This window comes from Pelodiscus sinensis, chromosome 25 (assembly GCF_052426305.1).
Source record: "Pelodiscus sinensis isolate ZL-2025 chromosome 25, ASM5242630v1, whole genome shotgun sequence".
NCBI lineage: Eukaryota > Metazoa > Chordata > Testudines > Trionychidae > Pelodiscus > Pelodiscus sinensis.
Window position 1 is genome coordinate 97011 of NC_143076.1, and position 16762 is coordinate 113772.

The following is a 16762-nucleotide window of genomic DNA, read 5'->3' on the forward strand; positions in this document are numbered from 1 at the left end:
TTCCCTCCCCAAACTGCCTGTTCTGGTTATTTCTAGGCCAGGGGTGAAGCAGGAGCCATTCTGCTGGGCACTCTGCAAACACAGAACAAGGACAGTCCCAGCCCCACACATCTGGCCCTTGAAGAACAAACCCAGAGGGAGAGGGACCTGGACAGACGGGATGGTGGGGGGCAATTTCCCTCAGCAGCTTGGGCCGTCCTGGCAGAATGGTGTCTCAGTCTCCTAGGAGATCACGGTAGTGGGAACCAACTGTCCATGTTGTGCTAGACAAGGGCGATAGGAAGCCGCTCTGGGGTGCCCCACTAAGCCTGGCGGGCTGGGGGCGGGGCTTTGGGTGCTGTCAGCACGCTGGGCTGCACAGCCACAGTGTACTCCAGGGATCTGGTGGCCAAGTAGTGTAGTGGCTGCACTCCCAGTCCCCTGCCCTGAGCCTCCAAACACCCCCCACCACCTACCCCTGACTCCTGCACCACAATCCCTGCACTGCGCCCCCCCTCACTCCTGGACTCCCTGCCCTGAGCTCCCCACACCCATACACTCCCCAGCCCCCTGTCCTGAGCTCCACCATACCCCTGCCCTGAGCTCCCCATCCTCCCACACTCCCCACCCCCTGCCCTGAGCTCCCCCACATCCTCACACTCCTCATCCCCCACCCTGAGCTCCCCATACTCCCACATTCCCCATCCCACTGTTCACCAGGTCCTGATGAAATGCATCCCAGGATACTCAAGGAGCTGATAGAGGAGCTATCTGAGCCTTTAGCTATGATTTTTGAAAAATCATGGCAGACAGGGGAGATTCCAGAAGACTGGAAAAGGGCAAATATTGTGCCCATCTATAAAAAGGGGAATAAGAACAACCCAGGAAACTACAGACCGGTCTGTTTAACGTCTGTCCCAGGGAAGATAATGGAGCAGGTAATTAAGGAAATCATATGCAAACACTTGGAAGGTAATAAAGTGATAGGGAATAGCCAGCATGGGTTTGTGAAGAACAAGTGTGACGGCGCGTTGGGGGTTCCCCGTCTCCTGCACCCCGAAATGGCACAAACAGACTGCACCAGCCAGTGGAATTGAGGGTGGTTTATTGCTCCTCCAGCACAGCGCAGCACAGATGTAATCTGGTTACAGGAACTGGGCTAGGATGCCTCAGGCCCCCTTGAGATGGGGGAGACTGGGCCCCTAAACTCCAGCCCCTTCCCCTAGGCTCTCCTCCATCCCCTCCGACAGCCAGCAACCAACTCACTAACTTCCAGCCCTGCCCCCCAGCCAAGGCAGCATTCCATCTTCCTTTGTTCCTCTCCATGGGGGGTGTCTGGCCACTGGTTTGCATAGTGACTCATCCTGTTTTGCTGGGTCGTGGTACCCACGGCAGCCAGTGGGGGTTCCCCCAGAGCCAGCAGCATAGAAACCAGCCAGGTACCCCCACTACGTCACAGTTCTCCCCCCTCCGAGAGCGAACTGAGCAGGGTCACTCCGCTCGTGACCTGGGGAAGTTCGGGTCCTCTGCGTGGGAACCCGCCCCGGGGACATGGGTGCTCCCCTTGACTCAGGCCGGCCATGGCAAGGCCCCACATGAATTGGCTTCCCTCTGTCCACTCGCCGCCCCGCTCCAGGGCGACTGGCACAGGCCTGTCCTCGGGGGTCACACCCACCCTTCCGCTGGCCTTGATCTCTGGCCAGGGTCTCTCGGGCCAGGGCCATGAGCCCAGCGAGCCTTCTCTGGACAGCCAGGGCGGCTTCCACCCCCGATGCTCCATCCAGGGAGGACTTCCCCTCCCATAACTCTCTCAGCAAGCCCAGAGGGTCTATCTGGGGTAGAGACCCCCAAGCCGCTTTCCTCCTGTCTTGGGCCTTCCCACCCCTCTGGCAGGAGTCACAGGACCGGCAGTACCGCTGCACGGCTGTAAAGATTCCCGGCCAATAGAAGTGCTGGAGCAGCTTCAGCCAGGTGCTCCGGATCCCCCGGTGGCCCCCAACGGGGGAATCGTGGGCCAAATACAGCAGCTTGAGGCGATACTTTCGGGGGACGACCAGCTGCCGCTCTACCCTCCATGCCCTCGCCTTCCTGGGGGGGAGCCACTCACGGAACAGGAGCCCACGCTCCCGCAGGAATCTCTCCTGGCCACCTCTCCCCCGGGGCTGAGCTGCATGGAGGCCAGCCTGGTCCCTCAGCCTCTGCAAGGAGGAGTCTGCCTGCACCTCAGCCTGGAATTCAGCTGCTGAGGCAGGGATCGGGACCTGTCCCCCACCTCTGCCTAGGTCCGGAGTCCCAGCCTGGCTGGACCCTGTGTCCACTGGGATGGGACCCTGAGGACGCTGCCAGGAGTCCTTCCCTGGACCCACGTTGTCAGCCCCCCGCTGGCTCTGGCTCCGGGTAGTGACTAGAGCCCGCTGGGATTCATGGGGCCACTCCTCTAGGTCGTTCCCCATCAGCACCTCGGTGGGCAAGTGCGGGTGCACCCCCACTTCCTTGAGGCCCTCCTTGGCCCCCCATTTCAGATGCACCCTGGCTACAGGCACCTTAAACGGGGACCCGTCTATGCCCTTCAGGGTCAGCTGCGCGTGGGGTAGTATCCGCTCCGGGGCCACTATGTCGGATCGGGCCAGAGTCACCTCCGCCCCCGTGTCCCAGAAGCCCGTCACCTTCCTACCATCCACCTCCAGGGGTATGAGGCACTCGCTCCGCAGGGGTCGTCCTGCCCCCACCCGGTACACGGAGAAATCCGCCTCCTGAGAATCAGACCTCCCAGGGGAGGTGCACTGAGCATCCTTCCCCTCTCTCTGAGCTGAGGTTTGCCTGCCAGCCCCTGCCTCTGGGGCAGCCTGCCCTTCCTCCCGCCCCAGCCAGTTAACCCTGGAAAGTCCCCGGTCCTGGGACCTGGTGCACTGAGCCCTCTTGTGGCCTTTTTGCCCACAGCGCTGGCAAGTTAGGCTTTGGGCTGTCTCTGTCCAGGCCCTGGCTGGTTCTCTGGGGCGCAGACGACCTGTTCCTTGGTCTCGCCCCGTAGTTGACTCCCTCCGTCGCTCAGCCGAGATCCGGTCTCTGCGCGGTTCCCTTTCTCTCCGGGACTCCCGTTCACACCCGGACCGGCTCTCCGTGAACTCATCCGCCAGTCTCCCGGCCTCCTGGGGGTTCTCTGGTCTCCGGTCCTTGAGCCACAGCCTCAGTTTGGGTGGGCACGCTGCATAGAACTGCTCCATCATGACCAGCTTGAGCAGCTCCTCTGCAGTCTGGGCTCCGACTCCAGACACCCACTTGCGGCAGTATTGCGCCAGGCGGGAGGCCAGATCCACATAGGTCTCCCGTGGCCCTTTCTGTACCCCCCGGAACTTCTTCCTGTACATCTCGGGGGTCAGCCCGAACTTGTGCAGCAGGGCCTCCTTGACTCGGTTGTAATCCCTGGGCTGTAGGTCCTCCAGCTGACTGAGCACTCCGGCCGCCTCCTGGCTCAGTGCGGGGATGAGCTCCTGCAGCCAGTCAGCTGGGGGAACCCGTTGCAGTCCACAGGCCCTCTCAAAGGCACTGAGGAACCCGTCTATGTCACCCATGTCCTTCAATTGGGCCACCACGGGCCTCTGCAAGCGTCTGGCAGTCCTGGGACCCTGGGGCCCATCCGCACTTGGCGCAGCCGGTGCCCCGCCGGTTCTCCGCTCTGCCATGGCCAGCTCATGCTGCCGCTGCCTCTCTCGATCTTGGCGATCCCTCTCTCGGTCCTCTACTTCCAATTCCTTGATCCGCAACTGGATCTCCAGCCGCCGCAGCTCTGCTTGGCTGGCCCCTGCCCTAGATGGGCTGCAGCTTGCAGGCCTCCTGGGGGAAGCTGTCTCATCTCTCCTGTGGGTTCCAGCGCTCCTCCCCCTCTCTGAGCCTGACACACTCTCAGGGGGGGTCTGGCTGCTTCCCCTGGGGACAAGATCCTGGCCCTGTGGCTGGTCGTTCTCTTCTAGCTGAGCAATCAGCTGGGCCTTGGTTGCTTTCTGCACAGGCAAGCCCCTCTCTCTGCACAGCCCCACCAGCTCTGCCTTCAAGAGTTGGGCGTAGGCCATCTGCCCGCTGGGCCCCTCGGTGCAGACTCACCAGTCTAGTGCTGCAGCGCCCCACGATTCCCAGGAACCGCTTCGCTCTGTCTCCAGCACGCCTGGCTCCAGGGCTCTTGCTTCTACTGCGCCTTGTCGCTTGCCGCTGGAAGCTCCATCCACGGGGTGCAGTGCATCCCACTTCTGACACCAGTGTGACGGCGCGTTGGGGGTTCCCCGTCTCCTGCACCCCGAAATGGCACAAACAGACTGCACCAGCCAGTGGAATTGAGGGTGGTTTATTGCTCCTCCAGCACAGCGCAGCACAGATGTAATCTGGTTACAGGAACTGGGCTAGGATGCCTCAGGCCCCCTTGAGATGGGGGAGACTGGGCCCCTAAACTCCAGCCCCTTCCCCTAGGCTCTCCTCCATCCCCTCCGACAGCCAGCAACCAACTCACTAACTTCCAGCCCTGCCCCCCAGCCAAGGCAGCATTCCATCTTCCTTTGTTCCTCTCCATGGGGGGTGTCTGGCCACTGGTTTGCATAGTGACTCATCCTGTTTTGCTGGGTCGTGGTACCCACGGCAGCCAGTGGGGGTTCCCCCAGAGCCAGCAGCATAGAAACCAGCCAGGTACCCCCACTACGTCACAACAAGTCATGCCAAACTAATCTGATAGCTTTCTTTGATAGGATAACGAGCCTTGTGGATAAGGGAGAAGCGGTGGATGTCATATACCTAGACTTTAGTAAGCCATTTGATACGGTCTCGCATGATATTCTTATTGATAAACTAGGCAAATATAACTTAGATAGGGCCACGATAAGGTGGGTGCATAATTGGTTGGATAACCGTAGTCAGAGAGTTGTTGTTAACGGTGCTAAATCCTGCTGGAAAGGGATAACAAGTGGAGTTCCTCAAGGGTCTGTTTTGGGACCCGTACTGTTCAATATCTTCATCAATGATGTAGATATTGGGATAGAGAGTACGCTTATTAAGTTTGCAGATGATACCAAACTGGGTGGGGTTGCAACTTCTTTGGAGGAGAGGGACATAATTCAAAATGACCTTAGCAAGTTAGGGAAATGGTCAGAGGTAAACAGGATGAGGTTTAATAAAGAGAAATGCAAAGTGCTCCACTTAGGAAGGAACAATCAGTTCCATACATACAAGATGGGAAGCGACTGTCTAGGAAGGAGCATGGTGGAAAGGGATCTAGGGGTCATAGTGGACCACAAGTTGAATATGAGTCAACAGTGTGATGCTGTTGCAAAAAAAGCAAATATGATTCTAGGTTGTATCAACAGGTGTGTTGTAAGCAAAACTCGTGAAGTTGTGGTACCGCCCCAGGGTCAGGAGCATGTCAGGTCTCTTCAGACATGCATGTGCCTATTGGGCCACGGCCCCTGGGTGTCACGCAGCTGGAGCGTGGCATGGCATGTGCTTGCACGTGCACAGGTGTCTGTGTGATCCGTGGGAGGCATGGCCCACGTGCGCGGTCCCTGGTCTCCCTCCCGCCTCCTCCCCCGAACTACTTAATTCGAACTACTTCCCCGGTACGGTCTCCCTGGATGACCCTGCCGACTCCAGTGCTGGAACTCCTTGTGGTGGCCCCTCCGGTGTGCCCAGGTCAGGGCCCTCCAGTCCCGGCTCGCTGCCTCCCGGGCTGGCACGGACCGCCCCGCCCCCCCAAGAGTCGGTCGAGGGCAGGGAAGTAGGGGCAGGTGGCAGCCCCTGCTGCGGCGCCGCCCCTGGTGGCCATGGCGTACGCCTGCCGCAGCTGTTTTACTTTCAGGTGCACCTGCTCCTGGGTGGCCTGTGTCCCTTTCGGGCCATGGTGGCCGCTATGCGCCCGTAGACGGCCACGTTCCTCCTCCTAGTACAGAGATCATGGACGCTGGGGGCCTGCCCCCAAACCTCAATGAGGTCCATGACCTCCACACTAGACCAGGAGGGTGCGCGCCATCTACGGCCCCTGGCTGGCCCCTGGGTGCTGGGGGACTGGGCGGGGGGATGGCTCGCTGGCACTGGCTGCCTGGCTCATCCTACAGCCCCTGGTTCGGGGCAGAGACTGCTGGCAGGGCTGGCTCTGGCAAGTGCCGTCTGGCCAGAGTCTACCCCTTTAAGGGCCCCAGGGCTGGGGAGAGGAGAGGAGTTTTCCTGGTTTGGCCCAGAGCAGCCACCAGGGGAACCTGGGGAGGGCTGGGCTCCAGCTACTTCGAATTAAGTGGCTACACAGCCCTTAATTCCAACTACTGAATTTGAATTTGGCGTTACTCCTGGTAGAATGAAGTTTACCTAGTTCGAATTAAGTCCAAACTAGCGGTTTGTATGTGTAGCACCTATGAAAGTTAATTCCAACTAACGGCTGTTAGTTCGAATTAACTTTGTAGTGTAGACATACCCATAGTTCCTATACAACTAGCAGCTAATGGGTAGTCTCCAGTAGTTTAAATCTTGGGGCATTTGGAAAAGGAGGGGGAGCTACATGTGTGCGGGGTGTATTGTTGCCCTCTGCTGGATGGACTGTAAATGCTTTATGTATGTATCATATGCCCTATAGTGCTAACATTTAATGGAGAGTCTCCTCTAGCTCACACCTGGCATTTTCTAAAGTAATATATGTGTGTGTATGTGCGAGAAAGAGCAAGAGCCTGGGGGCTCCCTCATGTCTCCTCCCCATCCTGATCTGCTTGGATGTAGTGAGCTTTGTGTATTTGACATCAGGTGGAAGCAGGGGAATGGAGGACTGGTGGGAACAAGAGCACTTGGCTTCTTTTCCTGCAGACCGAGAGGGGTGGGGACTGGATTGAGCTATATAAATCAGATGCCGCTCCATGCCTCAGTTTCCCCCTTCATACAATGCCGATGACACAGAGAATGTTTGTAAAGTGCCTTGTTGTTAGCCCATGGGGCAGAGGGGGAAACTCGGTCTCAGAAGCAGACTGGGGGGAGGTAAAACCCTACCTAGGCAGCGCTGGTTCCACTACGTCACGCTGCCAGACCGGTCTGAGTGGGTCCCTCTCTTGGCTGCTCCTCCCCCCAGGAGGAGTGGGTTCCTCTCCATCGGCTGCAGGAACCAGCATTTCAAGGTCTTTGCCAATGGGCAGCCGTTCTGCAATTCAGCTCTGCCGCGGCTTCCAGCAGATCGATACACTGGAGATCGATGGTGCCGTGGTCGGGTCCTGTGCCCAGTTCTGAGCCCGACCGGTGCCGCTGCCCAGACGGAGATGAGTGGCACACTCACGACACCCCCCTACGGCGGCCCTCGCAGACCCAATAAACCTCTCCCTTTCGCAGAACGACTCTGCTCCTGCGTGGTTCTGGGGCTACTTGTGTGTGTGTCCTAGACCCCCTTTCTGCTCAGCGCAGATAGAGACTCCTCTGCAGGTAGAGCTGAGTGCGACGCCTGCACTGGGATGGCGTATTGGGATAATGTACTGACAGCTCCTCTGCGCCACCCCTCCTCTTCCTGCCACTGCAACATCAAATTAACCTTCCTGGTCTGCCCCCGTCCTCCCTCCGGTACCAGGAGACCCCACGCATGATGGGAGGGGCTGCAAACTGGGGAGCAGGCTACTGCAGGGCTGAGGGCAGCAAACCAGCCCCCAGAGCCCTGCAGGGCCTGGCCACGGGGAAGGGGAACTGATGTGAGCAGCATTTAGAGCTGGGGGGGGCTGTGGGGAGGAGGACAACGGAGCCACGAGCAGGACAGGGGGTGAGCCAGCACCAGTGAGTCTCAGGGGGTATGTCTACACTACCCCGCTAGTTCGAACTAGGGGGGTAATGTATGCATACCGAACTTGCTAATGAAGCCCGGGATTTGAATTTCCCGGGCTTCATTAGCATAAAGCCGGCGCCGCCATTTTTAAAAGCCAGCTAGTGCGAACCACTGCTTTGTGGGGTGCAGAACAATGACTGCTCCCGAGGGGGGAAAGGAAGGTGCCTGCACTGCAGGGCCTCCCTGGAGAGACAGTATCGGTCCCTGGCAGACAAAGGTGGAACCAGTTCCAGGGCCTGGCCAGGAAAGAGCCCAAGTCCTGGGAGAAATCAGGCTCCATGCTCAGCTGTGAGTCCGAGTCCCATAGACAAAAGCGCCCCAGGGCAGTGGTGGATTCTCCACATGTCAATGGGTCTAGTGCAGGCCAGAGGCCTTGCTGGGATGCGCTAGGGCAAAGCCCAGGGCTGGGGCCGGACGGGAGCCCGTGAGAGGCAGCGGGGCGAGTGGGAGGCTCTAACTCTTGCTCCTGGCCAGGAAGTCCAGTGCTGGGTGACACCAAGGCCACGCCTGCACTGCAGGTATTTTGCTCAAGAACAACTGTTCTTGTGCAAAAACTTGTGGCGCGTCTACACTGCACGTGAATTCTTGTGCAAGTAAATTTGCAGTAAAGCATCAGAAAAGAGGGCTTCTTGCACAGGAGTTATTCCTCTCCCCACGAGGAATAAGCCCCTTTTGTGCAAGAGCTGTTGTGCAAGAAGGCAGCGTGGACGGGCACCAGGGGCTTCTTGAGCAAGACACTTTTATGGCTAAAATGGTCATCAGAGCTTTCTTGCACAAGAAAGCGTTCACAATGCCATGGACACTCTTGTGCAAAAGCACATGGCAGGGTGGAGGTGCTCTTGCACGAGACCTTTTGCGCAAGAACTCCGGTGTGAAACAGTTCTTGTGCAAGAAGCCTGCAGCGTAGGGCAGGGAGCAGCCTATGGGGCTACTGGAGCTGCTGGCTGCAGGATGCCCAGTCAGGGAGTGGGGGGGACCCCTAGGAATGGCTCCAACTTCCCAGAGGGGTGGCCAGAGGCAGGACATTTGCCTGGCAGGGTGAGGTGAGGGGGGGGGCAGTGACCTCACAGGGGCTTTGGGCAGCCCTCAGCAGATCAGGCAAAGGGCAGGTGGGGAGGTGGTGACCTCACAGAGGAACCCACATCTCAGGCTGATAAAGGGGGGGGCGGGCCCAGGGGACTTTGGAGACCCCCGGTTGCTTTAGCTCTGGTGCGTCTCCTGCTCACAGTTGCTTTGTCCTCTGTGAGTTCCACATCCGGACAGCGTTTTGCAGAAGGTAAGAGCCCCCAGGGGTTTGGATCCCGCCCGGGGCCGGCTGGGTTCCAGGCAGGCCCAGCCCTCGGTCAAGGGCCAGAAGTGCCTGTGCAAGACCGAGCCGATAAGCAAGGGGTCATTTGGGGGCTGGGGGCAGTCGCTCTGGGGAGCTGGAACCCCTGGATTTCGGTCTGCAGGCTGCGCCCCAAGCTCCCCTTTGCTCCCCTCATTTGCAGCATGGCCAAACACATCAGGCTGTGGTTCCGGAAAGCCCTGAAGATGGCCCCAGGGCCGGTGGGAAGCAGCTCCTCCGTCCCCGCGGGCGGGGAAGCTGAATCCCACCAGCTCGGGGCGACTCGCCCACCGGCCAGGCCCCTCCGGACCTGGCTCCAGAGGCGGCTGGGAAGGCGGGACCCAGCCCAGCGGGGCAGCCGGGTAGGGTGGCTCTGGGGCCTCCTCTGTGGAGAGAAACACCTGCCCCAGGAGCCCAGCCCCCATTACCACCAGGGGGCATCGCCCTGCCCGGCCCCCGGGGACCTGCCAGTCTCCGGGAGCCCCCAGCCTCTCCGCACCAGCCCCTGCAGCTGTGGGTCCAGCTCAGTGAGCAGCAGCGCCTGGGCCTCCAGCTGCAGCCGGGCCACCTCCTGCAGCCGCTCAGACCCAGGTGAGGGGCCGTGAACATGCTGGGCCCAGGGGCTCACCCAGTACACGGGGGGGCAGCCCCAGTGTCTGCCCCGCAGCCAGGGCAATGGATGGGGGCGGGAGCTGCTGCTTGGCTCTCTTGTTCCTGGTGGGGGCTCTGCTGAGGGCGTTGGCAGATGTGAGGGTGGAAGGGGGATGGGTCCCTGCGAGGGGCGTGTGGGGCCCAACCTGCCCTGGGTCCCTGACATGGGGGCGCGTGACCCCTGCTGGCCGCTGGAGTCACCCTGGTCCCTTCCCTCCCGCACAGAGCCCCCCTGCACCTCGGCGGAGCTCTGCCAGGAGCGGATGGACTCCCGGGTGGAGGAAGGGGCCATCTATGATATTGAAGAGCAGCTCCACACCCGGGACACGGTAGGAACCTTCTCCACACGGGGGGGGGACCCGAGATTGTCCGGCCCCTTCCCAGCACGTCCCCCCCTCCGGGAGGGGCTTGTCCCTGGGGATCCCCCTGGGGCCCCTTCTCCTGCATGACCTGGGCCCCCCAAGCTGAGGTCTCTTGTCATGCACCAGCTGGGCCCCCACAAGCCTGAGGAAGCAGTTGGGGGGGGGAGTGTGGGTGCTTGGACAACCGGCAGCTCCCACCTCCACTCCTGGGAGGCCTGAGCCCTGCAGCTGTCCGTGGGGGGCAGGCAGGCCCCAGGCTCACAGACTCTCTCTGGGGTGCAGAGCCCAGCCGCCCTGCAGCGGTTCCTCCTGGCCGTCCCCCCCGCCTGCCTCGCCGCCCTCCAAAGGGGCGAGGACACCCTGGCGCCGCGCTGCTGCAAGGACACCATGATGGCCAGGATCGTGGTGAGCGAGTCGCGGCGGCCGGGAGGAGGGGAGGGGATACGTGGGGTGGACAGGGGTCTGCCTGGGCCATGGCGGCGGGTGGGGGTGCTGGAAATGGGATGGGTGGGGCCAGGAATGCTGGAGGGGGAGGGGGAGGTGGACATGGGGAGGGTGCGTGGGGATGCTGGAGGAGGGAGGGACACAGAAATGGGGCAGGTCTGGGGTGCTGGACAGGGAGGGGGATTCGGAACAGGGAGGGGTCTCCCCATGCCATGGGGGGGGGAGCTGGAAGGTTAGCAGAGCGGGCTGCTGAGGATGCGCCTGGGGAGCAGGGATGAGGAGGTTCAGAGGCTGGTCACCAGGGCAGTGAGGGGCAGGAGACGGCCTGGGGACAAGGATTGAGCTGGTCCCGGTTTGGGAGGGGGGTGCTGGGAGGGGCCCTGTGCCGGGCAGGGGGGCTACAGGCCAGCGGGAGGCAGTGGGGTTGGATCCTGCTGGGTGGGGGCGCTGGCCGTGTGAGCGTCTCTTGGGGGCCCCAGCCTCACACGCCCCTTTGTCTCCTTGGGTCTCACAGGAGATCATGGAGGACTCCCCCACCCCACTGGTCTTGGCCGACTGCCTCAACGCCGCCTGCAGCCTCAGGTACCGACCCCCCCCCGCCGGCTCCCCTCCAGAGCAGATCCCCTGACCAGGGAGTGGGAAAGTCTCTGTCTCCTGGGCTATGTCTAGACTGCAAGCCTCTTTCGAAAGAGAGCACCCAGTGAGTCTGGATGCTCTCTTTCGAAGAAGCCCTAGTTCCATTCAAGAACGCCTTCGTTCGAAAGAAGCACTTTCCAAAGAAGGCGTTCTTCCTCGTGAAATGAGGTTTACTGCCGTGGAAAGAAAAGCCGCGTTCTTTCGATTTAATTTCGAAAGAACGCGACTGCAGTCTAGACGCAGGTGATGTTTTTTCGGAAAAAGGCTACTTTTCCCGAAAAACCCCCTGAGTCTGGACACAGCCCTGCTGCTGAATTAACAGTCTCTGCCCCTCTCTCCTGCCAGCACCTTGCAGCCTCCCCTACAGGCCCAGCTCCTGAGCCCCCTGCTGAGGGCGGCCGTGGGACAGACTGTGTCTGGGGACTGGCAGCAGGAGCCCATCCACACACAGGTACGTCCCTCCGGGCCCTGCTCCCGGGCTGGGCTGGAGCTCCAGAGAGGAGTGGGGGTGGGGGCAGAGGGAGAGAAGAAGCTGCAGGTTTGAATCCTTCCCTCCAGGTTTCCCGTTGCTCTCCCTGGGGGCCCGTCCCTTCCATGCCCAGCCTGGGCTCCTCCCTGCTCTGCGAGGCGGCTCAGACCCTGCTCAAGGCTGCACCCTGGATTCCCCAACCCCCCTCTGACCCAGGGCTCCCCCTTGTCTTGCAGCAGTTCATCCGGGCCCTTCCCGTCGACCTCCAGGCCCTATTGGCAAGCCTCCTTGCCGAGTCCCCAGACACCGTCAGGCTGCAGCTGATCATGGAGGTGAGCCCCGTGGGGGGGACGGGGCCATTGGCCCTGCTTCCTCGGGGGGCCGAGAGAGGAGCTGTGTCAGTGGCTGGGGGGGGGCACAGTCTGAGAGGAGCCCCAGGCTCTGCCCAGAACCGGCGCCTCCCTACGGGTCCTGACCTGCCTCTTTCCCCCTCAGCACCTGAGCCCGTGGCTGGAGTCCCGCCTGCCCCAGGAGCGAGCCAGGGCCCTTGGCAGCACCACGGCCCTGCTGGGAGTCGCCACCACCCTCCCGGGGTTTGAGGTAAGTGACCTCGGAGCCGGGGGGTCTGGGGCTGCAGGGCGCGGGGCTGGGAGCGTCCCCGGGAGGCAGAGCTGGGAATGGGCCGGGAATGGGCCGCGTTCTCCTTTCCCCGGGGAGGGGCGACCCTGGGCCTTTCCGGGGGGCACCTGGGCCCCAGACTGGGGAGTGGCCGTCAGTGGATCCTCTTGTTCCACCCCCGGAGTGACCCTTCAGTCGGGGCCATTGCTCAGGGTTGTCTCCTCGCAAGGCCGGCCCCGCCCCGCCCCGCCCCGCCCCGGGAGGTGTCTCTGTCCGTCCCCGAGCTCAGAACCGCCTCGGCGGCCGTTAGCATGGGACGTGCAGCCCCAGGATGCTGAGGGACCCCCCCCCTTCTCTCCCCTCAGAACTCCGCCGACTGGCCGAGGATGGGTCACCACGTGGCCCAGCTGGGCCTTTTTATTTCGGACCCATCCGAAGACGTCAGCCGGCTGGCCCGGAAGGGGGTGCACAGCCTGTACCGACTCCTCCTGCACCACAGGGGTAAGGAACCCAGCCGGGACCTGGGCCCCAGGGACACCCTGAGGGTGCCGGCGGCGGGGGGAGGGGACCCAGCCCTTTTCCCCAGACTGGCCCAAGGGGGGATGCGTCCCTCTGTGTTCCCCTTCTGCCCCCTGTGCCCCTCCATTTGCCCAGGGATGCCTGCAGGGACCCGTGGGAGGGGAAGGGCTCAGACCTGCCAGCAGAATCACCCTGGTTTGTCTCTTGCAGGCCTCAACATCCACCAGGCAGAGGACCTGTGGTGCAGGCACTACTATAAGGAGAGATGGGTCCTGGCGCATAGCAACACCGTGCGGGTGGGAGAGGTAAGGACGCGCTGCCAGGGCAGGGCAGGGCTCGGGGGTGGGGCTGGCTGGGGCCCTCGTGCGGGTAGGACGCGGGGTGGGAAGCGGGGAGTCGCTGATCGAATGGTCGATGCATTTTCCCTCGACTATTCGAGCCGTGGACAGGGCGGCGCTGCCCCTTTGTGACGCTGTCCCGGCGTTTCAAAGGGGCGGCGCTTCCTAGGGGCAGCGCCGCACCTTGCCCCGGATCTCCCGTAGGAGGGGAAGCAGGGCGGGACGGGGGGCAACACTTTTTGATGGAGGTCGCTCCAAGATGTTGGCCAGTGGCCTAGGGCTGCTCTGTTGTGCGGAGGGGGGTGAGGTCTGGGAGGGTCTTGGGGGCAGGAGGAAGGTGTGACCTGGGGCAGGCGTTGGGGTGCAGGGTGAGGAGAGCGTCTGGGTGCAGGGTCTGGAAGGGAGTTTGCAGAAGGAGGAAGCTGTTTTAGCCCCAGGAGTTGGGGCCGGGCTCTGGGCCGTCAGCTGAAACCTCCCGTGCTCTTGATTTCAGGTCTTTGGGCAGCTCTTCACGCCAGAGCAGGAGAACTGCTTTTTAGACAAGGCTCTGCTCGCTGCCCGCTCCCCCCTGAGGCGCCCCAGCCAGGCCGGGCTGGTCCTGGCCCACGCCCTGCATGGGCAGGCCCATCAGCTCCTGGGATACATGGTGAGCAGCCGGAGCAGATGCAGGAGAGTGGGGCAGGGCCAGGGTCTCCTTCCCATCCCCTCAGGGAGTCCCCCGCCCCTTTCCTCATGCTGCCCCCACCCCACGTCCCTGCTGGGTGGGTCAGAAGCTCACCCTGCGGGCCTGACGGGGGGTGAGCAGAGAGCAGAACAAGTCTCAGCGCAGGGGGGAGGAGGGTGGAAATGCTGGGGGGGGCCAGTACCCCTGAGTCCCCAGGGATGAATGTGACGGATTCTGCTTCCCTTGCAGCAGGAAGACAGCCAGTGAGAGCACAAGGAGCTGAGGAGCCAGCAGCTGCGTCCCCCTCCCCCCAACCCTCCCAATTGTATAGAATGTATTTAAATTCTGATTAAATAACGTTTCAAAAAACATTTGGATCAGGCTTTGTCAATAATGTTTAATGGGGGGGGGCATTTTGGCAAGTGGTCAAGGGCCACATTTCTACCGAGGAGTTTGGGGTCTGGGACGGGGCGGTTGGGTGCAGAAGAGAGCTGAGGGTAGGAGCCTGGGTGCGCACCGTCCATTGCATCATCACGCGGCGCCATTGTGCTAGTGCTGGAGCTTGGGTGACTGGTTTAATTGGAATGTTTACACAGATTAGGTGTTTTAACTTTAGGAAACTTCATTTTAAATAAGGTAAAATGTTAATTTCTGTCTCCCACAAAGGGTTTCAAAGTTTTCTTTATTAAAGGCAGGGATGAGGAACCTTTTTTGTCTCCAGGGCCACTGACCCCCAGAAAAACCAGTTGGGGACCACACACGAGAAAAGCAAAATACAAAAACCCTTCTTCCAAAACCCACAAGCCTCACTGAGGTGAGGGGAAGGGACAGGGAGGACTGAGGTTCGGGGATCCCTCATTTTTGGCCCCCCCTCAGATTGAGAGGGACCCGCAAATGCCACTCTCCCTGGAACCCAGGAGAGTTAATCTGTGCTGGGGCTGGAGTGCCAGGGGAGTGAGATGTCTCAGTCGGGGCCACATTCGTGAGGCTTGTGGGGGGGGGGGTTGGAGGCGCCAGGGACGCATTCAGATAGAGCAGGGGAGCCGGCAGGGACCCTGAGAGGAGAAGTGGGAGTGAGAGCCCAGCCGGGGAGACACAAGGAAACCAGAGTCAGTCTAGTATCTCTCAGGCAGCTGGGGTAGACACCCCCCACCCCAAACCCCAGCCTCCTGTTGGATCCTCCTCCCACAGTTAACTGCCTCTGAGTCTGCACCCAAACTCCCATCGCTGCCCTGAACCTGTCCCAGAGCCTGCAACCCGCAGCCTCTCCCGCGCCCCACTCCCCAGCCATCCTGCACCGTAACCCCAGCCTCAGGCCAGCGAACCTGAGTGAGGGTGGGGGAGCCCAAGCAGCAGAGGGAGGGGGGAGTGGAATGAGTGGGGGCGTGGCCTCAGAACAGGGGCAGGGGTAGGTGCGGGGAAGGGGGCGGGGCAATGGTAGTGGCCTCTAATGCCCACACCCCTCCCTTCGGCATCGCTTATGTCCCATGTCCGCCCCCTCCTGAGCCCACAGCCGGTGCCAAGGCCTCGTGCCCAGGGCGGGGTCGCCCCTGTGAGCTGCCAGCCATACTGGGGAGAGGCGAGAGGGTCTGGGCTGCTGTGTCCGTTGCTGGCTCCTGTCAGGCCTTTGCACCAAGTCCTGGTGCAGCCTGAGCAAACCTGGGTCCTTCCCTGCTCCTCCAACACCACCTGGGCAAAGGGAGGAGAGTCCCCAACAGCCTCTGTCACTTCGGCCTCCTGTCGGGGGAACATGCCCCCTGCAGCATGATCCCCTGTAGATCTAGCCCTCTGGGCACTCACACAAGGTCTCTACACGGCAGCTGCTCTGTGCCTAGTGCTGGCACTGCAGAGCCATTTGCCACTTTGCACCCGACTGTCACCAGGTCCTTTCCATTTGCAGGGCCGGCCACATCTCCTGCCCGCTAGGCCATTGGCTGCACCCTCGTCTCGCTCCTCCTGGTGTCTGTATCCGTCATCACCTTGGTGCTGGAGAGATGGGGCCTGCCCCAGCCTGCCGGGCTGCAAGGGACTCCTGTTGGGAGCAGCTGCATGGGAACCAGAGGCCCAAGAATGGGAGAACCCTATTGACCTGCTGTGAGCAGGAGACGGGGGTGGGGAGGGGGCTGGGGAGGTACCTGTACTCAGCTCTGAATGGGGGCTGGGGAGACACAGACACTGCTGATGATTGCTGCACTGTGGGCCCCTGGGTTACAGTCTATGCCCAGGCAGCTCCTCCAGTCACTGCCTGTCACATTACTGGATCTTGAGGGGAGCAGCCAGATCACTGCTGCACCCATAGGTGGGGGTGTTGGCCCCAGAAAATGGTAGAAAAGGGGGCCATGTGGGGTGCTGAATAGAAGCTTATTATCTGATAGTCCTATGTAAGCTATTTATGTGGTTGTATAACGTCTGTTTGTGTAGTTAGGAATCTGTAGTCTGTGTGGATCCTGAATATTTCTCTGCATGTGGTTGAGCATTGGGCAGAGCCCGGCCTGTGGGCATGCTAATTAGCGAGGCCTTGTGGGACAATGGCACTGAATGGGCCAAGGACACACCTAAAGCATGAGGGCGGACACCTAAGAGCGGCCAGCAGAGAGAGGCTGAGGACCAGGTGATCTCCTGCAGCCAAGAAGAGGCCAGGAAGGAGGGTTAAATAGGCCATGTGGTCGATGCCATCTTGGTTCTCAGCTCAGCACTTCATTCCAGAGGCAGCATTGCAGGGATCGAAGAGCCAGGAAGACCTGTGAACCCATCCTGACCCTAGGATGTGCAAGAAGAACTCTTAAACCAGCAGCTGTAACATCTCTGCTAGAGGCTGCATCGAGAACTGGGAGATTCGGTGCATGTAACATACTATTCCTTTAACAACCTTACTCTCATGCTTTTCTTTATTGTAATAATAAACCTTTAGGTGTTAGATGCTAAAGGATTGG

At 60.9% G+C, this 16762-nt stretch overlaps 1 protein-coding gene across 1 annotated transcript; it reads left to right on the top strand.

Annotated features, from left to right (window-relative positions):
• Nucleotides 1–10426: 10426 nt before the first annotated feature.
• Nucleotides 10427–12851, top strand: LOC149521594 (maestro heat-like repeat-containing protein family member 7). The gene is made up of 6 exons (XM_089773274.1): nucleotides 10427–10546; nucleotides 11100–11167; nucleotides 11567–11672; nucleotides 12186–12290; nucleotides 12674–12809; nucleotides 12841–12851. Exons 1-6 carry the CDS (start codon nucleotides 10529–10531, stop codon nucleotides 12849–12851), a joined length of 444 nt encoding a protein of 147 aa, XP_089629400.1. The 5' UTR covers nucleotides 10427–10528.
• The last annotated feature ends 3911 nt before the right edge of the window (nucleotides 12852–16762 follow it).

Bases quoted from the DNA above. Each gene is read 5' to 3' on its own strand.
- LOC149521594 (XM_089773274.1), top strand. The intron at 11,168-11,566 runs GTACCGACCCCC...CTCTCCTGCCAG, and splicing joins AACGCCGCCTGCAGCCTCAG to CACCTTGCAGCCTCCCCTAC. The intron at 12,291-12,673 runs GTAAGTGACCTC...CTCTCCCCTCAG, and splicing joins CCACCCTCCCGGGGTTTGAG to AACTCCGCCGACTGGCCGAG.